General features: G+C 45.6%; 3 protein-coding genes across 16 annotated transcripts in view; 2 read left to right on the top strand and 1 right to left on the bottom strand.

The window, feature by feature from the left end:
- Positions 1–26,825, bottom strand: part of Nadsyn (NAD synthetase) — a 32,457-nt gene that overhangs the window by 5,220 nt on the left and 412 nt on the right. Inside the window, exon 2 of the mRNA XM_001354557.4 lies at positions 8,353–8,686. The gene's annotated coding sequence lies outside the window, so the exon portion shown is untranslated. The remainder of the gene's footprint in view (positions 1–8,352; positions 8,687–26,825) is intronic.
- Positions 1,324–26,738, top strand: Nna1 (Nna1 carboxypeptidase). 14 transcript variants are annotated; one of them, XM_015186002.2, is made up of 16 exons: positions 1,324–1,586; positions 14,119–14,297; positions 17,833–17,985; positions 18,169–19,153; positions 19,428–20,181; positions 20,259–20,535; positions 20,598–20,878; positions 20,947–21,106; positions 21,177–21,335; positions 21,578–21,745; positions 22,814–22,929; positions 23,575–23,710; positions 23,816–24,367; positions 24,452–25,032; positions 25,103–25,519; positions 25,576–26,738. In XM_015186002.2, exons 1-16 carry the CDS (start codon positions 1,517–1,519, stop codon positions 26,372–26,374), a joined length of 5,787 nt encoding a protein of 1,928 aa, XP_015041488.2. In that variant the 5' UTR covers positions 1,324–1,516; the 3' UTR covers positions 26,375–26,738. The 14 variants fall into 14 exon arrangements, with proteins under 14 accessions (XP_015041488.2, XP_033238554.1, XP_033238549.1 ...); XM_033382663.1 differs by lacking the exon at positions 1,324–1,586 and adding an exon at positions 7,220–7,319 and having other exon boundaries at positions 18,169–18,783; positions 19,799–20,181; XM_033382658.1 differs by lacking the exon at positions 1,324–1,586 and adding an exon at positions 7,220–7,319 and having other exon boundaries at positions 20,262–20,535; positions 21,578–21,646.
- Positions 3,151–4,686, top strand: LOC26532158 (cytosolic carboxypeptidase Nna1-like). The gene is made up of 2 exons (XM_015186006.2): positions 3,151–4,310; positions 4,536–4,686. Exons 1-2 carry the CDS (start codon positions 3,914–3,916, stop codon positions 4,577–4,579), a joined length of 441 nt encoding a protein of 146 aa, XP_015041492.2. The 5' UTR covers positions 3,151–3,913; the 3' UTR covers positions 4,580–4,686.

Below are 26,825 nucleotides of genomic sequence, written 5' to 3'. Positions count from 1 at the left end.
CGAACACGCCTCCTTCTCGGTCTCGTTCTCCCTCCCCCTCTCCGGCATGCATGCATGCATGAGGTGGGAAAACTCTGCATTAAGTTCAAAGTTCATACGGTTGCGAACCACTCGCGCATATTTCATTTCTCCTGGTTTGTTGACGGCCGCCTGACAGGGGGAACGAACACACGCTCCCAAGCCCCAAGCCCCAAGCCCCAAACCTCAAAGCCCAAAAGCCTCAAACCATCAAAGCAATGCTGGCACACGTACGAGAAAGTTGCGTTTAGAATTCTTTTCGACAATATCTGAGAGCGCGTGTTGCAAGTGTGTGTGGTGTGTGGCATGGGCCGCCTGTCAGGTGGTCTGCTGCGCGTGTCTGCGTGTCGCAAGACAAATGCATTGAACTTTGAACCGCGCCAAAGTGCAGAAAATGCAGCACAGAGCAGGAGCACAAAAAACTGCTAAAAATGGAGCATAAGCCGAGCCCCAAGGAGAGAGAACAAAACCTTTTGCCAATTGGCAGCCAGTTTTAATGGCACATAATCAGTGGAAGGGGCAGTGGAAGGGGCTAGTGATAGGGGAGGTGGGGGCCTCAATACATACTGTGCGATTATCTAGCGCACAACGGGTGAACACTGGATCAGTGTGTACACACACACACAGAGAGAGAGAGAGAGAGAGAGAGAGTCGAGAGAGAGCGTGCTGTGTGCCATCACTAGCCAGAGGTGATCTTTTCAAATTCTTTTGGATCGCAAGATCAAGGCAATCGATAAATGATTTGATGCCTCCATTCAGCACCCTGTTTTCCATGGACTACACTCGCATGTGCATTATTGGAGGCGCTGGCACTGGCACGCCAAGCCCAAGTTGGCACCCCGGGGACTGGGGACTGGGGACTAGAACTGGGAATCGGCAGTGGAAATGGGACTGGGACAACACATTGGCATCGACGGCAGCCGGGCATCCTCCTGCCCCAGTCGGCTCGGCTGCTGCTGCTGCTGCTGATAGCTGCCACTAATGCAACTAATTCGCTTTGATTTGTTTGCCAGCCCCGCTCAGGCCCAGCCCCCGAGCGCATTGTCACGAAGTGTTTGGGGCCGCTTTTTCCGGCTGCCAAGCGGCATCCGGTAGCCAGTAATCCGGTATCCGGCATTGGTGGCCGTTCATTCACTCGCCACCGGAGGACGACGCGTAGGAGCGCTCAAACACGGAGAGAGAGAGAGAGAGAGAGAGAGCGAGAGACAGAGAGGGAATCAGGCAAGATAGTGTGCCGAGTGAAATATCATTTAAATCATTCAAATCTGTTTCATTCGATTCGACTAGCAGGCCAGTACTGTTCGGCCTTAGACACGCACAACATATCCCCAAAATATTCACAATTCTGATTCCTAGTAAAACGTTTTTTCAAAAGTTTCACTCTCCCACAATTCATAAAATACAAACATAAAATATTAAGTTCTCTCAAAATAACCAAGTGATAGCAATAAGCAATTAAAGGATCTGTTAGCGGGTAATCATAGATCAGAGCTCAAGGATGCAGAAGGGCGTCAAGGACAAGGAGCACAGCGACCAGCAACAGTCGAGGCATCAGACGACAAACGATGGTGAGTCCCAGGCGGAAGCTTTAATGGTGGTTTAGTGGTTCGCCCCTTATAAATCTAGAAACAAACATCATTCTGCCATGAAGAGCTTTAGTGCATCCTAATTGGTGACTAGCAGGAAAAAGCAAAATCCCAGGAAATCTATTTAACGCTTGCGGGGGGACTTGCCTTTTTCTATTGCCCTTTCTTCTGTTTTAGCCGTTCAATTTCCGCTTCCGTAGCCTCCTGGCATTTGACGTACCTGACGCCTGACGTACGTGTCCGTTCCACCCGTAAATAGTTTGAAAAATAGTTTCTTTTTTTGGGTTCTTGCGTCTATTTTTGGGTTCCCTAGCTCCAAATGCATATCAATAACAGAGCGAAGCACGAGCACGAGCACGAGCAATGCCTCTAGCACTCCTCTCTCTCTCTCTCTCTGGTCTGGCTCCTGTCACTGTCTTGACTTGGGACTGCCTGTCCCTATAGGCTGGGGGTGGTGCTGAAGGAGGGATCGGGGGTACTGCGGGCGGCCGCAGCCAAAAATACTACACGAAACCATTTGAGCAAACATCACAAAAAGGAGACGCAACCAATTGGTAAAGCAAAATGACAACACCGAGTCAGGCAAGCAGTTCTACCCCCCACCCCACCCCCCGAATGGAATCGAAAAGAGTGCCTGGGGGGGTTGGGCATTGCAGCAAAGTGTTGTGTCTGGGTTTGGGGTTCCCTCCCTGGGTAGGGAAGGGCGCTCCAATGACGCATTGCAGACAGACGAACGATACGACTCCTCAGGTAACTGCTTGTTGATGGAAAAGATATTGCACTCGTTCTGCCAGTGGAATATTTAGCTTCGATATTAATTAACTATTTTACATTGTAAGCAGTACCGTTTCTGCCGGTCATCATTGTTCGATAATTACCCACCTGGCCAGACACCAATGGCAACTATCGATGAGTATCGATGACATGCATGTCCCACGGATGACAACTCTAGTTCCAGGTGATCTCCCACTGTACGAATTGCTGCTCTCCTCCCACATTTCGTTGCCTTGCTGCACACCCCCGGCCCTGCCCACCCTTCATAGCCCGTCATTGAGCCTGCTCAAAGGACCTCTCTAAGGACGTCCCGCCGTTGCCAGGCCGCTGTCAAATGCCAATAAGCCGACATCGTCTCCATCTCCGACAACAACAATAACAGCAGCAGCAGCACAAGCTGAAAAATTTGTGCCAAGCGAGGAGAGGCCGCCACAAAGAGAGAGAGGGAGAGAGATACACAGACAGAGTGGGAGTGGGAGTGGGTATCACTCACGCGCCAAAAAAGTAGGCAACATGAACGGGGAGGACAAGAGAAAAAACCTACAAAGCAAGGTGTGCCCGTTTACAGAGTTTAGGGTGTAGCCCTAGAGAGCCCACTAGCCCACTCTTGTTGGTCAGTGCGATCTCTAAGAGAGCGGGTATGATCGAAAATCACCGCCACACCTGCACTTAAGGCGAGCGGCACCCTATTGAAATACACCTTGGCTCCAAAGCAATCGTCCCGGCTCAAACGGGAATTTGCGAGAGTTTCTTATACATACTGTGTGTGTGTGTGCGTCATATTTTAAAATTGCAAAAACAATGTTCGGGGGTGCGGGGGTGGTAGAAGGAGTTTAGGCAGCACTGGAAGGTGAGCCTGGAGTTAAGCGGAGTGTTTTTTGTTGCGCTGTTTATAGCCCATGTCGTGCGCAATTTATGTTAATCACAGCCAGAGTTTGCCGCAAGACCTCCCCTCCCCCCGCCAGCAGAGAGAGGAAGCGGTGTCGGTGCTGCCTCTATCTCTCTCTCCTTCTGTCTCTTTCATGACCAGTCCACACCTCCAAAGCCACCCACATCCCCGCTTTTGCCGTGTGTAGGCCTACAACAAAATAACGAAAAACAATTTTTTTCGGTGCCTTGCACAAAGGCAACGACGTGGCAGCAACAATTTTAATGCCGTTGTTGCCGATGCCGTGGTTTACTGTGATTCGCAATTTTGCCACAGCCCCAGGCACAGGCCGGAGTCGGAGTCAGAGCCGGAGCCAGAGCCAGAGGCACCCACCATTGTCGTCCAAGCTCGACGGAGAGTCGGTCCGCAGTTGCTCTGAGAGCGAGCCTCAGGCTGGCAGCCAAGTTGTCCCGTTACTTACGGAGACTGCAGCAGACAGCAGAGCCAGGCAGAGAAGAAAGAGAGTCCATCCATTCTGCTGGACAAGTGCGGGAGCGCGTGTTTGTCCCGTTGTTCGTACATTCTTTTGTATTATCTGTGTGTGTGAGTGCGCGTATTGTTTCGTGCCTCAAGTGCCCGCTGAGTCAGCGTTTTTTTTTTGTACCACATGGCGGATGAGACAATAACAGTTACAACAGCAGCGGCAGAGGCATCATCCTTCAGCTGCCTGCTGCGTACATTGAGCGCAGCTTCAATAAGTCGCCGTCGTCGGCATCTAATCAAGCCGACATATCAGCCCTTCAGCCAGCCCAATCTTCATCCTCGCCAGGCAGCGACAGAGATCTCCAGCGAGTGCTGCTACAGCAGTAGCTGCAGCGACGAGGAGGAGGATGATACCAACAACAATGACACACACTCTCACACACACGAGACGTCGGCAGAGCGACAGCGGCAGCAGTCCGTCGTTGTCGCCGACGAGGACAGCGTTAATGTCAATTTGGTGAGAGCAAACTTCAAATGCAATGACATGGAATGCTCCCTCGTCCTGGGGGACTATGTGAATGGTGAGTGTCCGCGTCTCTCTGCCACCACACACACACACACACACGATCAAGTGTTGCACGGGCATACAAATGTACGCGCCAGCAGCAGAACAGATCAAAGACGAATTTAGATACCATGGGGGATAATAATAAGTATAATTCACAATGTTCATAATTCGTTTTTCACTTTCAATTCATGTTCGTCGTTTATCTCTGTCACAATTATTATTCCGTTTATTATTTTAGCTGTAAAAAAAGGCACACACACACGTACACGTACAGCGTTTTGAACGCTGCCAAAATGTGGCAAGCGAGCATTTTTAATTGCAATTTGTTAATTTCTACCACAAGCGACAACAGCCACAATGGGGCAGGGGCAGGGGAGGCATCAGCCGAAAGAGAACTTGAAAAGGTAGGCTATGTTCGAGGGCCGAATCTTTGGATACCCTTGAAAAGCTAGATATAATAATAGCTATGCTCCGAGAGAGGAATTTGTAAAAACAAAACGAGTTTTCACTTATATTGTAATGATATAAATATTTATCATATATCTATCTATTCATACCAAAAAAAAAAAACATTCAAAATTGTTTTAAATTTATATTTAATATATTTAATTTGAATATGAGTGTACTTCTTTTTAGAATGTCATTTTTCTTTGAGTATAAATAAAACTTGTATAAATACAAAATAAGATATTGTATATCTGAATACAACTATGATTTCCGCCGCTTGGTTGGTGTATTCTAAAAGTAATGTACTTTTTTTCGCAAAAGTTTGTTTTGTCCATGTTTTATTGTTTTATTGTTTTATTGTCCATGAAACAACCAAATCGATCGATTCTCAAAAGTTCGTACTTACATAAATAAATATGTAAATATATATAGACGAAAATATACACCTTTCTACTCCATGATGTCCGAGATGCTGTTTTGAAAACATGTGTACAAAATCAGCATACCTTATTCGCAAGGTATGCATACATAATAAGAGCGGAACACGAATATGGCAGAGCTATGCAAGTGCGAAGCGAACGAGAGAGAGAGAGCTAATCGCTGGCACAATTCGATGATTGACGAGGGCCAAGCATGCGGTGAGGGATGGGACGCGGCACGGGGTACGGGGCACGGCACGGTTCGGTGAGAGAGAGTCTTTTCACCTTGGCAGCCATGGCGGAGCTTGCCAAAATAGAAAACACATAAATTGCACGATCAAGATCATTGCTGCCACTGCCGCTGCTGCTGCCACTGCCACTGGCTGGCTCTGTGCATCTATTTGCGATGACATAATCCCATAGGCACAGAAGCAATCAAGAGAATGAGGAGGGAGAATAGATTAGGACCGACTGCGCCCTCTCGTTGCGTGGCTCGTGGCTCTTCTCTCTCCTTCTCTCCCACTCTTTGACACCTGTTCGTTTTGTGTCCGCGTAGGCAGCTGACAGCAGCTGCCGCTGTGGGAGGAACGGGACCTCAGAAATCTACGACTTTGACAAATTTGTTTGGCAGCGAGGCTTTTTTTTGTCTTTGCTGCAGCAACAGCAACAGCAACAGCAACAGCACCATCAGCAGCTGATCGTGAGGGGTCGTAGCAGCCAGGCCTGGCAGTGGCCTCAGGCTAAATTGTTTAAGGTGAGGGCATGATGGACTGGACAGAGCCGAGTAACGATACCTATAGACCAATCGATAGATCGATCACCTTTCTCTGAAGGATGCGAAACTGTGCTTTCGATAGAGAATCGATATATGGGTCCCTTTCGAATGTACCAACGCTAGATAAGAGTGACGATTGAGCCTCAACAAAAACATCACATGTGTCAAGGGCAAGAGTGTTTCCACCTCTCTTAGGAAGAGTTACAATATCTGTGATGATACTACGGTACTTCCTTCTCCTTCTTCGACCAGTATTTTGGGACACAGCCGCATCTAATTAAAACCTTCCGCACTACAGAGTTCCCACAGTCTCTTAGAATGTTTCGTTGCCGGTTTTGGCTCACCTCACACTACCCAACGTAATCGAGAATCAAATGATAAAAGGGCTGTTGCTTTATCAAGCGGTATTCATCGCTTCGATCCACTTCCAGGAATCATTTGTTGCTTGTTAGAATACAGACAAATTCCGTGTGATTTGTTTTTTGTTTTCCGTATCCAAGGCTGGGTTGCCTCTACCGTTGGCTTTGTTTGAACACCAGCCGGAATCGAATCGACTCAAATTCATGTTCATGGCATGTCTGTGTGCATGCATGAGTATGTCTGGGCCTTAGTCGAGGCGAGTGTGTCTCTGTGTGTGTGGGGGGTATAGAATACCAGGAGTACCTTGCACTTCCTCTATTCTTTTTGTGTTTTTTGGCATTAGAGACAACCGACAACGACAGCAGAGAACAACGACGACTAGAGGCCTGGAGAGGCCTGGCTTTGTTTATTTGCTTATAACAGTCGCAGTGGAAATTCGAGTTGGCTCACAGCGGGCGGGCCCCAGTTATCGAATGGGGCAAACCACTCAGTTATCGCCGCGACGCGACGCAATGCGAGTCGGTTCGAGGAGGAGTCGTCTTCGAGCAAACAAACAAAGTCCAACAGAAAGCCACAAGAACTAACAATAATCAGCGAGCGTCAAAATGCCGCCTAACGAGGGCCCAAGAGGCAACACAAATCATGCGTGCGCCTATATCCAGGCAGTTGCATAAGCGAGAGCCTATCTACCTATCTATCTATCTATCTATACACACAAGTACTAGTAGAGTTGTTGCATTTTGATGTGTGCCAAAGCCAAAGCCAAGGGGAGAGCTAAATAAAACTGAAAATCGAACTCCTCTGTTAAATCAATCCGAGAATTTTGTGCGGTTCGCGTACTACATCGAGTGGATTATCCGGCTCTGCATCATCCTCCCTTAGTAATCCTCTCAAGTCCCATTACCATCATGTCGTAGGCTTATCGGCTCCAAAATCATGGACTTTGGCGGCGGCGGTGGGCGCGTGCAGTTTCTCCAGGCTCAACTCTTTCCCGTCTGCACGCTGACCGCATCCAGTGGAGGTACAAGTTAGTGTACTTTAAGTATTATTCATTTACATTCTGGCCTCACGTTACATTCGTACGACAAAACGATAATGACGTCACGTTACAAAACGCTCAATTGGTTTGAGGTTGGGGTACAAAATTGCCAGACTCAGCGAATCTGCTAGTACTATCTGTATACAATTTTTTCCTGTTAATATATGAAGTATTTAGGTCTTATTTCCCAAGTTATTGTATGTAAAAACCTTTCCTGTTTTTACGTTATAAATCCGCGGAGGCAACTGACATTCGTTACTGGCGTAAAGTTAACAAATTCCGGGGTATTAAAAGTTAAATAATACACCGCTAACCGCTAAATAACACACCGGGCCAATTTTCTTGGAATTCTAATTAATAGTTGATTGTGTAAAAGAAACTTTATGGAAGAAATTTTATCCTGAGTCCTGAAGAAAAAAATATGAAACAAATAGAACTTTATCTGATTTTAATAGGTTTTCACATCAAAGTTAATGAAATTATCTGCTTATTAGTTAAACTAGTTGACTTTCTGGACAAAGTACATTGAAATCTATTTTAATTGAGCCTTAATGTTTTTTAACATGGCTGAAATTTTGGCTGAAATACCGAGATGAGATCAAGGACGGTTTAGATCGCGATATATACCCTTTTTCAAAACCAGATAACCCTTCTCCATTCGTTGCCTTGGATTTCACAAAGCAAATAGACATGTTGCCATAAGCGAACAGATACACGTTTTGAACGTTTCGAATCTGGCTTGAAATTCCAATAAGATCTTATTAAATATAATTTATTAAGCAATTCGATTCGGAATTTTTCATTTTTCTGAGATAAGCTTGCATCATTCTGACATCGATCGATGTTAGCAAGCACTCACTAAGAAATTATATTTATGGGACTCTTTCGACCCAGAAATAATTCAAACAGTTCAACAAATGCCTGAGATACCCGTTTCTGTCTCATTAACAACAGATTCAAGTCTCTAAGAAGGAAGATCCCATTTTTGGATCTTGACCTGAGTAAAAATACTTACTTTCAATTGGTTATAGATTGAGTTGTTGCTTGTTGCTTGGTTTGTTGTACGAATTCGATTGTCTAAGGGCACCTCGGTGTTAGTTGTTTTTTTTTGTTACTGGTCTGTTGGCTGTACTACATGGCCATTATTTGGGGCGGGGTGGAGTAGTACTCTTCAATGGTCTATCCAATGGTCTTTCCTTCCTCAAAAGTTTCGTTGTGAATCGTTGTTTTGTTTTGGAATCTGTGCACCTTCTTTCCTGCGTTTCCTCTTCTCGTTCCGGCCTTTGCGTTTCCGTTTTTATTGTCCTTCTTTGGCCACACACAAACTCACACACACACTGCTGCAATCACTGGAAGATGAAGAAATCGGATATAAATTGGTATTAGAATTAGCGGTGAAGTTGTTTCCGTGGCTGGTGGGGCATTTTCACCATTTGCTGGGGCTGTCATGGCAACGCCACACAAAATCATTAACACACAAAAGAAAATCACAGAAATCACAGAACTCGAAAGTTGCAAATCAAAAAAAATCAAAGTCGTTTCCATACCATCAATAGCCCCGTCTGTCGGGGCATAAAAATACATTCCCAGTTCATTGAATTGCGATTAACGATATTCGCCCCGTCCCGTGCATAAATCACCACAACCAAAAACCACCTCCATTTCTCATTAATGCCGTCGTCGTCGTCGTAGTCGTCGTCGTTGTTGCGCTGCGGGGGGAAATGTCGGTCATTGGCTGGGGTTTTCTTTGCTATTTTCCACGGGGCATTTCGTTCGGTTCGAGTCTGATGGCAATAACCATCGCATATAGTGCATGCAATTGCAGGTGGAAATGGGTAAAGGCGATTACGGGAATGCCCTTCTCCAAAGCCAGGCAGGAAGGCAGGGATAATTATATGTATCTGGGTTACCTTGGATCCTAATTAGGTCTATGATTGGGTAGAGGGTGTCAGGGGTGCATTGTTCATTGTCATGCACAGGACATGTATGCTGTGCGTGATCTTTTGGACCATTTGCTTTTGGGTCTCGAGTAGGGACGTGGCCTTTATTAAGTCGTAGCTCTTCTCATAACAAATCAAAAAAGGCAATGACCAACAAAAGCACAAAGAAATTCGAAATATCAGAATAATAAAAACCAAAAAACCAAATAAAGAAAATATCCACAACGGGGGAAAAAAATGATGAGAAAATTGTGAAATTCTATTAATTTGTTGTGAGGGAACACGAGAGATGAGATCCCGTATTGCGACGCAGCGCAGCGCAGTGCCTGTTTGTATCTTTTCTGGTCTGGGGGCAAGGCATTGGCCGAATGTTTCGTTTCGGGCATTTCGGGGGATAAACAAAATGCCATAAATATTACAAATTATAATACAATTTAAAAAGTAAATAATATGCACAGCATTTTTTGCAATTAGGAATCTCGGTAGCCGATAGCCGCGGCGGCATGGCATTCATCGCTGCCATCGCGACGCCGATTGCTGCCTGCATTTGAGCATGAAAATTTAATTAATGCTAAATTCCTGCCAGTCTACCGTCCCCGTACTCTGCGGTCAACGTTGGCGTCGCGTCGAGTCTCGCCGCTGCTGTTGCAAGCAGAGGGCAGCTGGCGCTGGGCGCAACATTTCAAAACAGAGAGAGCTTTGGTGTCTTTCTTTCTTTGGTTTTGTTAATGAATGAAAGCAGGAATGTAGGAATGCAGGAATGCCTTTGCCTTTGTTCTTTTTGGGCAACAAAAAGTGCAATCGATTGGCGGGAGAAAACTATCCGTTTAACAAAAGCTCCAGCGACAACCAACTGGCATTTGAAAGCTCAAAGCCTCAAATAATGGGGCGGGACGGGACGGGACGGGACGGATGTCATGCCATTACGCATGCATCATTTGAGTGCAAGGTCAAGGTCGTCTTGGGGCAAGCTTTTTGCAACCAAAGTGGTTCGTGGGTGCCTGCGCATTCTGGATATCAAGGCAAACAACAATTTAAAGAACAGAATATTAAATTTCTTTGCACAGCAATAATAATTTACTTGAATGGTTCCCACTCGTGGAAACAATTCTCTGAAAGTGCCTGAATAAACCGCCCAGTTCAAGGGTAATTCTAAACCGATGGTCTGCAATGTAATATTAGTCATCGCTAATTGTTTTTGTTGATATAATAACGAACGATTTGTAATATCATATACGATTTCCTCTTGGCAGCATTTTTCCGAGTCTTTCAGTAAATAAACACCAAAAGTTTATTCGAAAAGTGCAACATTATTTAATTTAATTTAAACAATTGAGAAAAAACCATATTAAGATCAACAAAAGTTAATTTTTTCGGTAGTTTTAATACCTTGTTTTCCTTTATAGTACTTTCAATCTCCTCTAAGATGATTTATGATAAAAGTTCTGCTCTCTTACATATTCAACAAACTAATAAAATCCCCGAAAAATACTAAAAAAAAATACAAAATAAAATATCAAGACATTAATAATTAGTATTCTTAAATTAGTCACATTGGTGTTGTGTATTTGCCAAAAATTATCCCTCCAATTATCCATCACCAATTATAGGGATAATTAAGATAAAATTCGTTTTATTCCCATATCGATTAATAATCGCTGAGATATTTGTTGGGAGAGGATACATGTATTTATAGATTCTAGCGTTAAATGAGACGATCGATGGTTCTCTAGTGTTTGTTAGACAGTTGGATCTATAATTTCACACCGATTAAAATTATTAACGATCAATTTAAGTCCGATTTATAATCGTTGGGCAATCATAACGAGTAATAGGGAAGATCACACACACACAAACACACGGAACACACAGGACGACGGTAAACAGGGGCGAACAGCTGATAGGGTGGGCGCATACAAAAGCTCAAATGGCCGCCCACTGCTTGCGTCGGCAGCGAAAGTGCAAAAGCTCTCTGCCACACTCTCACTGGCGCCGCCTCGCTCGCACGCTCTTGCTCGCTCTTTTGGGTTCCTTGCTCTTTCGCATTAAATAATATTTGCTGTCGCTGCCGCCGTCTCGCAGTCGCAGTGGCAGTACGAGAGGTGCACACGCATCGACGTCGCCAACGACGCCAACGATGGCAGAGACAACCGACGCCAACGGCAGCGTCTGTGTGGCAAAGGAAGATTTCGAGCATTCCTCCACATTCGCTTGGGTTTTCTGTTTTAGTCAACAACGCGGCAACGGCAAACGACACAAACAAGAATCGCCCCCGACCGGCCGACGGCCCTCCACTAAAATATCAAAACAGAACGAAATTCAAATCGAAATTGAAACCAAATATCGTGTGCATCGTAGCCAAACCCGAATCCGAAACGAAACGAAACGATTCGAATCGAAACGGTTCCTAGACGCAGTCTCTCTCGTTCTCCCACTAAATTCGCGTATCCCCGAATCAATCTTCGAATAAATCGTTATTTCGAATCAAAAGTAAGCCCTAATCGAAGTATAATTTGAATTCAAACGGTTCTGTGCTGTCAATCTCTATATTTCTTATATATCTCAGAATATTTACATATCTATCTATTGGTTCTACACAAAGTTTTCTATAGATTGTATTTCGAAATACATTTTTATTTTGGTTGTATTTTATTTTGTTTTGTTTGAGTGCCACGCGAAATTTTCGAATATCATTTGCCAAAAAACAATCAAAATTTCGGTCCCAAAAACGAAACAGCTGTGCGTGTGTCTCCCTCTCATTCACCCACTCATCCACTCTCTCTCTCTCTCTCTCTCTCTGTCTTTCTTTCGCTTTTATTTATTTATTTCTTTTGAGGAGCATTTGCAGCCAATCCTCCACCCCGAGTGATCTGCTTGCCGGTAAGCGTTGGGGATTCACAGAAATCCATTGAAACGAGCTGTGAAACAATTTGACATACTTTTACGAAGAGTCTACATATGTCTACATATGAGTGCGAGTGTCGTGCAAAATTGTACACATACTCAAGCGAGAGTAATCTCTGCCCTGACATGTTCCGAGAATAATTCAAAAAGACAATCCCCCGCGAAAAAAAAGAACACTTGAGTGGGGTAGGGGATGTTAGGGATAGCTAGGGAGAGATCTTTTCTACTAATCTTGTTTACTTGCTTACATATTGTGATCCATAATTCCTTAGATCTTTTGAGATGGAAGAAAAGTATTTAAGAATAAATTTCTTCAAAGAATACTTAAAGGGTTCCCAGAGAAAGTCTACCATATTTATTAGGAAATGCTATAAGAACTCAGTCAATTATCTTTTGGTTTATGAATTTTTTTTTCTATTTATTTATAAAAAAAAAAGAAAGACCATACCATATTTATTAGAAATTATACAAAAGAGTCGCTCTTTATACTATTTATATTGATCAATTTGTATATTGAAATATAAGGATTTCTTTGTTTAAATAAACAAATAAAACACATATTTTTGGTTAGACATTTTCTCAATAGTTTCCTATCTATGGAATTATTGTATGTGTGCTTTCCTGTTCTTCCCGTACTATCCCTAGATCTTCTTCCCAGAAACCACTGCAATTCTCCTTTTCCAAACCGTTAAGAATTCCATTTATTCCCCAATTTTGAACCACCTTTCCATACAAGTACTTTTTGTCACTTATTTCGCTTTACCAAATAATTTCTTTAAGAAAGGAAAAGAAAATCTTAGAATTGATTTTTGAAAATTGTTTACGAACAAATCTGTTGGCCGTAAATCTCTGAGCAACATTTTTATGGGGGGGCTTTCTTTGAAAAGATTTCTTCTGCTTAAATTAATGTTCATCTTAACGCGAACATTAGCCACATCCGATGCCGATGCCGATGCCGCGATGCCATTTAATGAGATGCCGATGCCCCCCCGCGGGGCACACGCACAAAAATCTTCTTTTATGCAAATGCAAATTATTATTAGCGATTTTTAATCGAGTTGACACGATTCGAAATGATTTTCCTTACACTGGAAAAGCACACCTCAGTGGGTCAGACACTAGATGTTCCACAGACCGCGCTCCACATGCTGCCTCCCCCTCTCCGCTTCCCCACTCGATTCCAGCGTAAAAATTTGCAATAAAAGTAGCTGCCAATGAGGCGGAAAAAAGAGATAAAAAAGAAGGACAAAGAATAACAAAAATCTGCTTTAATGCGCTAATAAAATCCGTCTAAGCACAGAGAATGCTACAGCAGATGGGAGTGTAGGGGCGGGGCGTGGAGGGGAGGGGTGGCAAAAGAAAGCCAAAAATTAATTAACAAAATATGTTGCAGCCAGTCGCGGCAGCATGCTGCAAATGGGGGAAGAATTAAAATGAAATATCTTTCCCACACAAAGAGTAGAGGGGGGAGCGAGAAGGATGACATGGAAATGAATTGTTGTCGCCAAATGCTGCCCCACAGATTCTCAGATTTATCAGAAATTCATTCCGGCCACATATTAATGACCGAGCCCCGTCTCTCGAGAAATGCCAACATTCCAGTAGCTGGAAACAAAGAAACAGAAACAGTCAGCAGTCAACTCAAGCCTTGACTCGGTAATCATTTCGATACTTCATTCACAACAAATCATTTCCATAATTCGAAACACACATTTTACACCAGAATAAACTCGAAAAGTTTTGTAATACTTTCAATTTGTTTTCTATGTGTTAATCAAGCGAAAATTTAAAAACTCTTCGGCCACAAGTGAGTGTTTCCTAAAGGTTCAAATGTGGGCAATGGTCCCCTCTTGATGGTTAAAGAAACGATGATAGAAATTAAGTAAAATTCGTTAAGAAATAAATAATAATGGAATCTCTCTGTGTCTGTTTTGCAGGCTTCCTTGGCAGTTTCTTATCAAAGGGCCTGAAGACCAATCAATTGGTTGTGAATACGGATGAGAAGACCCTGCGACCCGTTGCACGACTGAAGGAACCGCGAGATCTTTTCGCCCTGCCGAAGGACAAGGACAATGACTGCTCACAGCAGGCCCCCAGATGGCCCGTGGAGTGTCAGGTGAGTAGTGGAGCAAAAGTGCAACACTGTAGCCATGAAATACACATATTTATCCATCCATCCCATTGAATTCAATATCGAACGAAGGACAAGCGGTGTCCTAGTTTCGGGGGCGATGTGTGCGGCGGGGCGGGTAATGTGGATATTCAATGCCTTTGACACGCACCTTGTCTGCCAGGATATCCCGGGGACATGCGTGCCTCGCCTCATAAATATTAATGCACATAAAACGAGCGAGCGCGAGAATCTTTTACGGGGGAGAGCGGGTGGCTAAAAAGGAGTAGAGGTGCCGAGGATGTGGAGGTGGGAGCGACCTCGCGGAAGCTTTAAAAGCCAGCGCCCACAAAAAGGCAACATCCTCCCGTTCCTACATCCTTCTATCCACCCCTTCTCTTTACCTTACCTTCTCTTCTCTCCGCTACGAATACATATGTAGGTCAAATTGCAATAAAAACAAAAAATAAAATAAAAGGTGCACAACCCCCCCTCCTCCCATTGGCGTTTACACCTCGTTAACTCGCCGGTTAACCCCATGGCATGCAGCACACATTTGTTAGCCAAAAAAAGTGCAATGAAAAATCCTTTCGTTTCCGCGTGTTTTTTTTGTTTGCACATCAGATTTCTGTTCTTGCTGTTCTTTTGCCTAATTGTTGGGCCAAATCGTTAGCCATGTTAACAATTGATTTGATTTGTTGTACGGATTTGTATGTGAATTCGATTCTGCTGCCAAATTGTGCTTTAGGCAAATATTACACATACGCCCTGTCCGCGGCTAGTAGAATCGGGTAATGATCAATGGGCTAGAATATGGGGGCCCCCTGGCAAAGGGGGGGTACCCAGAGAATTGGCTAACACTGACTGCTAGCAAAGAGCGAGGTGACTGCTAAGTGGTTATAGAGAGTGAGAGAGGGGGGCGACGGCAGTCTATTAAAGTGGAGGTCAATTGTTGGGCAATTTGCTTGTGGCGTAGTTTGAATGAATCAAAGGAACACAAAAACGCAAAGATTTGCCTGTCAATTGCTTTGCTTGGCACAAAAGTGCCAAAAAAAAGCAACAAAGGAATGCTCAAAAAGCCATCAATGAATGTAAAAAATCATTTCATAAAATTTAAATTTGAATTCAAATCTGATAGCTATCGATCGGCACACACATATCGATATTGATTATCCCTAACAGAGCTGTATTTGGAAACCATTTCTCTTTCGTCTCTCCCTTGTCCACTTCTTCTTTCTGTAGAAAGCTTCCTGCCACACGAACAGACAAACGCACAGCCACTCATTTGCAAAGTTTCACGAACTTTAAATGCAATTAAGGACAAAAATAATAAGGAAAACAATCGGCAAAGAAAGTTCGGCAAATCGTCTTTTCTTTTCCACTTGTTAATACCCCTGAAAAAGAGGGTAGAATGATTTTTACCAGATGTTTGTAGCAAACAGCAGAAAAAAGCATGTCCCTTTCATTTATAGAGATGAGAACTGGAACTTGTGGTACTACGGGTGGCTCGGATCGCTTGCTTAGTTCTTCCTTTATCTCGGATTCCTCTGTTGTATATTCACTTCCTTTCCCTCATAGAAAGCGACGGCCCTGACGTTTACATTTGCGAACGCGAATAAAAAGTGAAATTTCAAAAACGCCGTCAGTGTTGACTTGACTTTTTATTTTTTGTTGCTGCTGTGGTTGTTGTTTCTACAGTGGCACTGGCATTGGCAATGGACGAGCGGACAGATGGACGGATATAAAGGCATATAAAGTTTTCAATACCATTGGGAGAAACAGAGCGAAACAGAGAGGGACAGAGAGGGGAGAGTGAAAAGTGAAGAGAGTCGCGAGGGAAGCCTGACAGCGAGACGAGAGAAATAAACAAGCTAATTAGTTAGTTAGTTTGATAACATACACATCTACACAAAAATAAGCTGAATTATATACAACAAAAAATATAAAAAGAGCAGAAACAGAGACAGAAAGAGCGAGAGAGAGAGAGAGAGAGAGAGAAAAGGATAATTTACAGCAACCTTTGGCACACGTCACACAGCGCGAGTGCGAGGGCGGATTGCTTTTGCTTGGGATTCGTTTTCGTTTTCGTTTTGGTCTCGTCTCGCGAAAGAGCTGCCTACTGACGGCTGATATGTTTCAATTAAGCCAGAGCTCACACACGCACACACACACACACAGAAAGAGAAACAGACAGACCGTCAGATTTGCATGTAAAGCAAAGCTCTGCTCCCGCCTCCCGCCTCCCACAGTGGAACGTGAACGGCAAAGGTACACGAGACGTTTCGAATATGTAATACCAAAGTTCCAATAGCAGAACCTTTTACATACATTAACGGTTGATCGTGCTTTCACTGGAATTGTTGCATTCGACGTTTACATGTGGCTGGCAAAAACAACAGCTGATGTTCAGCTTTCAATCAGAACAATAGCTTCATTTTTATACAAAAGCATACAGTGCACAAATAAACAAACAACATTTCACCCACAAGCTGTATTTATTTAATTTCAACGATTTACGCTAGGGTTAAGTTGTTGAGTTTATGCAAAACGCAGTTTTTTTACACAGGCGAAGCGTAGTGGTGGCAAATAGTTGAGCTGCGTTTGTTCGATTCTTCGAACATTTTAACCCTGTTCTGCCTATCGTTTGAATTGTCACAAGTAGTAAGAAAAAAAACTAGCAGGTCAAAACTCAAACTATGGCTGAGGGAGAAGGATAAGGGATAAAGGGATACATATAATCCTTAAATAAAATACTAATGATTTTCGGTTCACTCCATTCGGAAAAAGTATATGTCCATTTGATTAAGATAAAATTGGACAAAAAAGTAAGGCTACACTTTGAATTAAGGGTAACCAAAACGTCGGCACTCGCCGCTCAATGTTTCTATCCTCGTTTTAAAGTTCCCTTGAGACCTCCCTGTGGCCCATGTCCCACTGTGCACATCCATCCCGTCTTATGTAAGTAAGCGCTACTATATCCAGGGCTAAACAAATAAGCTTCTCCAGCTTGTGGGTACAATAACAACAAGGCAAGTGACGTGAAAGCCAAAGCTGTGGATAGAAAGGGGATGGGGATACAAGGAAGAGAAAATGAACGAGGGGCAAACGAAATGGCCAAATGGCGTCCCAGGGAATCCTCATCGGTTGCCTTGCGACAATAACTGCGACTCGCAATCGTATGACTGACATTTGACTAAAATTCCTTATTAAGAAGGACACACAACCAGCGATGAGAATTTTTGCGTCCTTCAACATCTGGTCCTAGATTTGACTGGGAATACAACTGGGGAATAACACCTGACGGAAAGTAGTTAAAGGAAATGTAACCGATAAAAAGGGATAATTATTAGAATATCCCGTCTATGTATAAAAGAGGGATGCAGAATAGCGTTTGTGTCGTTTGCTTATGGGACATTTGTGCAGCGAATCAACTAGTGAATTCTATTTCATTTCGCTAAAAACCGAATCTGATTATAGACTATCAAGAATATCCTTTATTCCTTTTTGTAAATTTATATTCGCTCTGTTTTCTGATCTCCAGGTCATCGAGGAGCGCATCACACACATTCCCTATGTGCCGGCCCAGCCCGAGCCACTCAATATACCGACGGGCAACGAGCTGAAGCCACGGCCCGTTGGCGAGGAGAATGGCATTGTTGTGTTCAGCTACAGTCCCATCAGTGCCGTCAATTATGTGAGTATTCTGCATTCGAATTCGGATGCACACCCACCCATTCGAGATTCATTTCGCACACACAAATGTCACGCACTCTGCACTCTGCACTCTGCACTAACCCTTTTGGGGGGAAGGGAGAGGGATCCAAAATTCACTCTTTCATTGAATCTGGCACTAAACAAAACAAAACAAAAACCACAGGCAAAGCCCAGGGCCAAGAAGGACGATGAGTCCAGCGATGAATCGGATTACTCGTCGGACTCCAGGATCGATTCAACGCCGCCCAGTCGCTCGACGCCTGTGCGACAGCCGGCTGGGAGTCGCGGGGGCAAGCTGAACAGCGTCTCCAAGATGATCAACAGCCTGGACAATCGCTCGACCAGCGCCTCCTTGGACGATGACAATGATTTTGAAGACGATTACGACTATGACACGAGCGGAGCCGGCGGCGGCAGTGGCGAGGCCCGGGAAAAGGCCATCATCAAGGATCTCATCGAGGAGAAGAAGCGCCGCTACATGAATGCTGCTACTCCCACCACAGAGGAGAGACAGCAGCAAAACACTGCCGTGGCAAGTGCTGGCCACAACAGCCGGACGGCCAGCAGATCGGACAGCAAACCCAAGAGCAGGTCGGCCGACAAGAGCACCAACGGTGACATTGATGACATCTGGAAGAACAACACCAGCGAATACAAGCCCGCGTCGCCGCGCTACATCCTCAGCCAATTCGGGAAGAATGTGACCAAGGCCGTGATCGATCGTCTGGTAGATCATGGCGATGACAAACACCACACATCGGCCAGCGGCACTCAAAAGGTATCGACGTCGAACAAGTATGCCATATCCCCGATCATATTGCCCAAAAAGAATATTGCTCGCCTGGAGATCGCCTTTGAGCGCAGTGTCCGGCCCGTTTCCCCGGGCCCAGAACTGAATAGCACTTTGGTGGGTAATCACGTGCCGCTCAGCAGCACTGATGTTAGCATCAATCGAAGTTCCGATAGTTCCGATTCCGATACGGAATCCGATACGGAATCACCCGACAGCGGCGGGGAAACATCATGCCATTCATGCCGCCTTGCTGGTGGTGCTGATGATATGCCAGCGCCTTCTGGTGGCTCTGGAAATGTATCCGAAACGGAAACCCTGGTGGGGGATGCAAGAAAGACCAAAACCAAGCTAGCGTGTAAGCAAATCGAAAGGAGATCTTTGGAAGGGATTGAGATCTAGAGATCCTTAATCATAGATCTAGCATCAATCTCGTGCCAAAAGTACTCCCTTCAAATGACAGAAGATTAGGGATTACAGAACACATAGAACTAATTCTATCACCGGCTTACACCCTCATTCTCTTAGATTTCTACTTCTATGTGCTCTATAATCTTTGATTTTCCTAGTAGTTTAGTTGAATATTTAAGTAGTTGGTTTGATGACAAGCCCCATCCTAATCCCACCCACAGCTGGGGGGCAGCAGAAGGGCAAGCCCCCACGGAAGAGGTCCTTCATGCTAAGTGGCAGCAATATACCATATTCGCAGGCGGCTACCCTTGCAGCGGCAGGGACTGCTTCAAGGGGGGCACGCCATGGTGAAACAGAGCCAAACTCCATGGATAGACTCAAGGGTGGGACGGGGGTTCTGACTAGCACTAGCACCATTCCTGGCAGTAGCACAGGCACTACCACGAGTAGCCTTAATGCTTACAGGCTGAGCCAAGATTCATCCCTGCTGAAGCAGCAATCGTTCCAGAGTCAAGAATCATCGACTAATCAGGAGACGAACACCTCGTCTCAATCGTTGTTATCCTCTTCTAATCCTCTACCACAAGAACAGTTCAGCCGTTCGGCGGTGGGCGGTGCCAAATTCGTCACGAACTGCCATCCGATGAATCCCGAGGAGTACGACGGCCTCGAGTTTGAGTCCCGCTTCGAGAGCGGCAACCTGGCCAAAGCGGTACAGATCACGCCCACCTATTACGAGCTGTACCTGCGTCCCGATCTCTACACGAGCCGCTCCAAGCAGTGGTTCTACTTCCGTGTCCGACGCACGCGCCGCAAGATGCTCTATCGCTTCTCGATTGTGAATCTCGTGAAGTCCGACAGCCTCTACAACGATGGCATGCAGCCGGTCATGTACTCCACCCTGGGGGCCAAGCAGAAGAACGAGGGCTGGCGGCGCTGTGGCGACAATATCTGCTACTATCGGAATGATGACGAGTAAGTCCCAAAAACCATATCCCTCTCTCTCTCTACTGGCATATTCAGGTTTCTTAATTGATTCTTCTCATCCCAAGAAGAAGTACCAGCAATAATGCCAACGAGGAGGACGAGGACAACTCCACATACACGCTCACATTCACCATTGAGTTTGAGCACGATGAGGATACGGTTTACTTCGCCCACAGCTATCCGTACACGTACAGCGATCTGCAGGACTATCTCATGGAGATCCAGCGTCATCCGGTCAAGTCAAAGTTTTGCAAACTGCGTCTGCTCTGCCGTACTTTGGCCGGGAATAATGTCTACTATCTGACGGTGACGGCGCCGTCCAGTAACGAAGAGAATATGCGGGTAAGCCCCCAAAGATCTAAGTGATCTTTGAGCTGTGATCCATTCTTCTTTTCCTGGAGCAGCGCAAAAAATCGATTGTGGTTTCGGCACGTGTCCATCCAAGCGAAACGCCCGCCTCATGGATGATGAAGGGACTGATGGACTTTATCACTGGCGATACGACAGTGGCCAAGCGGCTGCGCCACAAGTTTATCTTCAAGCTAGTGCCAATGCTGAATCCCGATGGTGTGATCGTGGGCAATACGCGCAATTCGTTGACCGGCAAGGATTTGAACCGTCAATATCGCACGGTTATCCGTGAGACATATCCATCCATTTGGTATACAAAAGCCATGATTAGAAGGTGAGAAGGAGCCAGAGTCCGAGTCCATACCTTCCATACTAATGCTTTCTCTTCACCTCACTGCTAAGACTGATTGAGGAATGCGGCGTGGCCATGTACTGTGATATGCACGCGCACTCACGCAAGCACAACATATTTATTTATGGCTGTGAGAACAAGCGGAATCCGGAGAAGAAGCTCACCGAGCAGGTATTCCCCCTAATGCTGCACAAGAACAGTGCGGACCGGGTGAGTAATACATGCACTTGGGTGAACTTGATCGATTATTAATCGATTCGATTCGATTGGTTGATTGCAGTTCTCCTTCGAGAGCTGCAAGTTCAAAATACAACGCAGCAAAGAGGGCACTGGTCGTATTGTGGTCTGGATGCTGGGCATCACCAATAGCTATACGATTGAGGCATCCTTTGGTGGCTCCTCGCTGGGCTCACGCAAGGGAACGCACTTCAATACGCAGGTAAGGGTGATCGATCCTCCAGGATGATAGAATCTAAAGCGGAGGGCTGCAAAAGAGAATGTCTCGAGAATGGTATAAACAAAAGAACAACATACATGTCGTGAGTTCGAGTTTCGCTGACTTTTGGACTCCTTCAAATAATTCCAAATGCCTGCCCACCGCTCTATCCGCTCTATCACATCAGATGATAGCTATTCTTCTGATGCCCTTTTTGTTTGTTTGTTTCTGTGTTTTTTTCGCAGGATTACGAACACATGGGACGTGCATTTTGTGAGACACTGTTGGACTATTGCGATGAGAATCCAAACAAAGTAAAGCGCCATGCAAAGTTATATAGGCAAATCAAAAAGATAAGAAAACGCGAGAAACGCGAACAGAAAGCATTGAAATTACAGAAAATGGCCGATCAGGGATGTATAATGAACGACAAACTGAAAGTGAAACGTTCTGTGGAGAAGAGTGTCTCCTAGGAACGGTTCTCTCCGGAAACTCTTTCTCAAACACTACAAACAAACACACACAAAAACAAACACAGAGTATACCATACAAGTAGTAGTGCCGCTGTAGTGCCCATGATGTATCTCTCGCTCTAAAAATGTATTTGTTATCGTTATCGGAATTGTTATCCCTGTTGTTTGCCTGATAATCGTAATCCTATCGTATCGCTATCGCGCTGTGCTGTGCTGACAAATCAGATCCCATATTTATACATACATATATACAACATATACCCCATATATGTATATACACACACGATCCCACACACGATGAGAAAATTGCGAAGAGAAGAAAAACCGCGTAAGCAGCGTCCCACACATCGGCCAGAGCCAAAGATCTATATATATAGATATAGAGATGTATAGATATATACATACATATGTACGTATGTACGGCATTGAATTAATTTGAATGCTGTCTATTTGCGCGTATCGTAGTTTTTCTAATGTTTTTGAATTCCCAATTGCGTGGATAGTTCCCCAGAGATCCTATACACGCAATGGGAGGATATATATATATATCGTTTATATACCACACTATCAATCCACCCAATATCCCACGTATTTTATACTACATATAATATTAGATGTACACACAGCACAGCCATCCTCTACAGCCAGGCGCACTCTCTCGGAACTCTATTTCTCTTACAATAATTATTCTATAACTTGATTGTTTTTTTTTTAACCCTTACTTTACCTTAATTTTAGTTTAAATTTGTTTAGTCCTAAGCAAAAAAAAAGCGTATTATTATAACCGGAGAATATTATTTTTTGAAATAAATACCATCTATACAGTAGATTTTGTATCCACATTGTAGTTTAGTTTTTGATTTCTTTGCTGCTTTTCTGCTTTGTATTTGTATCCACATTTTCTTTTATGATATTTATATATTTTTACTTTCTTTAATTAAGGTTATTTTTTACTTTTCGCCTGGTTATGATTTCTAACTAATCCAAATGCATTAACATTTACAATAGATTTTAAATTTACTCAAACAACAGGACAGGTTGCGATCCAAAATCATCGAAAGACTGATGAGAGAAGGCTCTAGTGCAGACGAGCCATTGAATATACCATTATCGGATTACTCAAGGTACGGACTACTCAGTTGTTGTTGTTAGATCCTAAAAGCATAGTTTTTACCCGTAAAAGCGACTACGAGCATAAGTATATTTCTTAAAGATATGGGTTTTAAGTGTTGCTTTTGCGTAGGATTTTATTTTCACCATTCACACGTGACTGGCAAAAATAAACAGCTGACTTTGCAATACTATACTCTTTCTAAAAATCTTATTAATTGTCTACTAATTGCATTTTGTTTCCTATAATAGTGGAGTATTTTCCGATCTATATTCGTAGTTTACATGTGACTGGCAAAAAACAGTCAGGTGTAATGCTATACTCCTTCTAAAAATCGTATTCTTTTCTACTGGCTGTAATATTGGAGTATTTTCCAAGCTTTTTTGCCTTTCCGCGTTCACACGTGACTGACAACCAAAAAACAGCTGATTTTGCAGTACTTTATTCCTGGTTCATCTGTGTGTGTGTCCATACGCTTATGGGAAATTGTTACATACTAGAACAGGGGCATACGCAAAGTCTCAACGAATCAAGGGATAGATGGGTTGGGGTTTCAATGATTGCCCCCTAATTTACTAACTGTATAAACCTCACAGAGCCACCCAATACTAACCCTTCAAACATTTCTGTTGCGACCTTTAACCCCACCCCCACCTAGCGACGAGGGCAACTGCAGCTCCAGCTCGGACAACGAGGGCAAGCACTCAATCACGGCTTCCGACCTCGAGGGACCCTGCTGTGCCCCCATAAGAGCTCCGCCCAGTTCGCCCGAGGTCGTGCATGAGATACGAAAGGTAGGTGGTGCTGCTTCAAGCCACTCACAGCACCGTAATGCACCTTGCAACCCTGCCCCTGACCTGCCCCTGTCCTGCCTTGCCCTTTCCTGTTGCAACATGCAGTTCCGCGTGCGTCGCATGAGGAAGGTGATGCACGAACTGGATCGCATTTACTTCACGCCGCTGTTCCAGCGCAAGTTTAAGGCCCTCACCACACTGAAGCGACGCCGCCACAAAATGGGTGTCACCAAGACGCCAGCGCCGCCCGTTGGCAAGCGCCTCAAAGGTGGTGGGGCTGCTCCCGCCGCCGGCTCAGAGGCCAGCGCTTTGCTGGCAGATCAGTTTATGCGCAAGCAGTTGAAGAAATCCCCAAAGAAACACAAAGAAAAGGAAAGCTCCGACAGCACTGGATCGAGCTCCCAATCGCAGGATAGTGAGGCAGCCACTCCCACAGAGACACAAAAGAAGCCAGCAGTGGGAAGGACAACCTGCGGTGCTGCCACGAGCCAGTCTGGGGCTGGTAGCACGGGGGGTTCGTCTAAACAGAAGTCCAAGAAGAAGAAGTTTATGCCCACGGAGAAGAAGAAGCCGCCATCGAATCCCAAGCTGCATGTGGATCGCAATTTTCGGTTGTGGCTGGCCAATCGCAAGATCTTCATATATCGCCGCAAGAAGGTAGAGTCCTCCCACCACCAGAGTCCACCACTGCACTCCACTCACGAGAATAATCACTGTCCTTCCACTGGTAATCCTCATTAGTGCTTACAGACGCGTCGCACTCGTGTGCGCAACAAGGCGGTCAAGAAGCGCGGCGAGGTGGTGCGCACCACGCTGGATCTACCCACCACCGATCCTGGCTCCGATCTGCACTTCTCCACCGACGATGAGGAGCACTCGCCCACAAGCGGGCCGAGTGGTTACGGGGCGGTGGCCCCTCTGCGGCACACCCTGCTCCAGAGCGATCTGCAGAGGCGCTACATCGAGGAGATCGGCGACACGGTGGTGCAGAAGCCAAAGCCCGCCCACATGCCACCGGAGCTGATTGTGACCACGCCCTCGAAGAGCAATACCCCTGGTGGTGGCAAGAAGCTCGACATCTACAAGCTAACGCCACGCACAGCTCCCGAACTGGATGGCGGAGCGAATCTGGGCATGGGAATGTACAAGCAGCAGGGCAGCAGCAGTGGAGTAACGTCGTCGGCCAGGCGTACCTACTCGTGGCACAATCTCGACCAGGAGGCGGCCCTTTCCGGCAACAGCAACAGCATCAGCAAACATGCAGCCAATTTCTATATAAACGAGGCCAAGGCAGCGATGAAGATCAAGCCACCGCCACGAAGGTAAGCCAATCAATCGATCGACACCCGACACCCGACCCCCGATCTCCATTGATCCTTTTTCTGTGCACAGGAATGTTCCCAGCAACTTTATACCCCAGCGACATGCCACAAACACGTCCTCAGCGGATGATCTGCAGCTCAAGCTATCGCTGAAGAAAAAAATTTGGACAGGAGTCCATGGGGAGCCCGATGGACGACCGCTCTCCTGGGTTAGGGGTCACATGAACCAGAGTCAGGCCCAGGCCCAGGCCCAGGCTCAGGCCCAGTCACAGGCTCAGATGAGCACCATGACCAATGTAGCCAATGCCATACGCAGCGCTGGTGGGGGAGGAGGAGGAGCATCAGGAAGCCGCCCCATGTTCGTTGCCAGTGGCAGAGAGGCGGGTGGAGGCATTACAGCAGCAGCAGCAGCAGGAGCAGCAGCGCCCGCCCTTTTGGGTGCCACACGCAAGCACAGGTCGAAACTCGAGCAAGTGGATTTGTTCAAGTAAGTGTTCAATAGAGGGTCTTACTTCTGCAGATAAATCTCAAACCACTTTGCAGCGCCTGCTCCCAGAAACTTATCATGTGGCAGCAACAGGAGGAGCACAAGAAAACGCAGCCGCAGCGTCTCATACGCGTAGAGGATCAACAGCAGCGTGAGGCGATGCGCTCGTTCAAGCCCATGCAGTTGGGCAAGAAACAATCGTTGGGTGTCAAGACCGCGTCCGGCTTTGGCCCCGATGCCAGCAGTGGTGGTCTGAAGGTCAAACGCAAGTCGAGCAGCATGATGAAGATTGCCGAGACCACGCAGCTGGTCACGCGCTTTGCCCGCACCCGCGGCAGTTCCGGCGGCGCGGCATTGCAGCAGCAACACCAGCACCAGCATCAGCACCAGTTGCAGCAGCACCACCCGCCTCAGGGCCAGCGGATGATGTTCAAGAATCCATCGGTGGCCAGTTCGGGCAGCGGACGCCATTACTCCGCTGGAATGATCAATCCCCAGCATGCACGACGTACCAGCAAGTTCAAGACGGGCGGACTAGTGGTCACTGCCGTCCAGCAGCCAAGCATGGCGCCCGGCAGCAGTAGCAGCTCTCGCCGGATGCGCAATGCAGCCGGACTGCCGGGCAAGGCTAGCACGGGGCACAATGCAGGACTCGGAGCAGCAACTGGAAGCATTAGCAGCGGCGGCGGCGGCGGTGGTTTGCTGCAGTATCAGCGAAACAGCAGCACCACCATACAGATCAGCAAATCGTCCACGACGGCCATCAACCTGGACACGGTCAATCTGGTGCGCAAGGTGAAGACCAAGCTGAAGAAGCGCAAGAACCGCACTTTGTCCAACGGAGCTGCCAAGTAGGATACACCACACAACCCCCATTAGACCCCCCCATTAGACACTTCCCTCCCAAGAAACCAGCTACAGCTGCTGCTACACCAATATCCTTCCATCACCAGGAGGAGGCTATTGAATGTGTGTTTTAGTGTTCAATTTAGTTCCCCTTACCGCCCACCCCATATTATATTTGTTTCGCTTTAAATCGAAATTTTTAGTCGAATTTTCAACCCAAAAGTTTGTTATGCAAAAAGGACTAGTCAAAATTAATATAGTTATATCCCATACAAATACATATATATACAGCATACCATATAGAGTGGATAATGCGTATATTAAATCAAATCTGTACCTATGATTAATATCCATAAAATAATGTTAAAACGTGTGTGTGCTTTTTTTTGTGTACGGTTCGCAGGAGTTTTTCTATGGAAATTTGCAATAAAAAAACATTTAAAAAAACGAACCAGAGGCT

This window comes from Drosophila pseudoobscura, chromosome X, assembly GCF_009870125.1.
Source record: "Drosophila pseudoobscura strain MV-25-SWS-2005 chromosome X, UCI_Dpse_MV25, whole genome shotgun sequence".
NCBI classification, from domain to species: domain Eukaryota; kingdom Metazoa; phylum Arthropoda; class Insecta; order Diptera; family Drosophilidae; genus Drosophila; species Drosophila pseudoobscura.
This window is presented reverse-complemented; position numbering and strand designations above follow the sequence as displayed.

What these genes read in the sequence shown, in the direction of transcription:
- LOC26532158 (XM_015186006.2), top strand. Translation starts at nt 3,914, where the DNA reads ATGGCGGATGAGACAATAACAGTTACAACAGCAGCGGCAGAGGCATCA. An exon ending in CCTGGGGGACTATGTGAATG is followed by an intron (nt 4,311 to 4,535) that starts GTGAGTGTCCGC and finishes TTATTATTTTAG; the next exon opens with CTGTAAAAAAAGGCACACAC.
- Nna1 (XM_033382653.1), top strand. Translation starts at nt 7,235, where the DNA reads ATGGACTTTGGCGGCGGCGGTGGGCGCGTGCAGTTTCTCCAGGCTCAA. An exon ending in GACCAAAACCAAGCTAGCGT is followed by an intron (nt 19,154 to 19,427) that starts GTAAGCAAATCG and finishes TCCCACCCACAG; the next exon opens with CTGGGGGGCAGCAGAAGGGC. An exon ending in ATCAAGCCACCGCCACGAAG is followed by an intron (nt 25,033 to 25,102) that starts GTAAGCCAATCA and finishes TTCTGTGCACAG; the next exon opens with GAATGTTCCCAGCAACTTTA.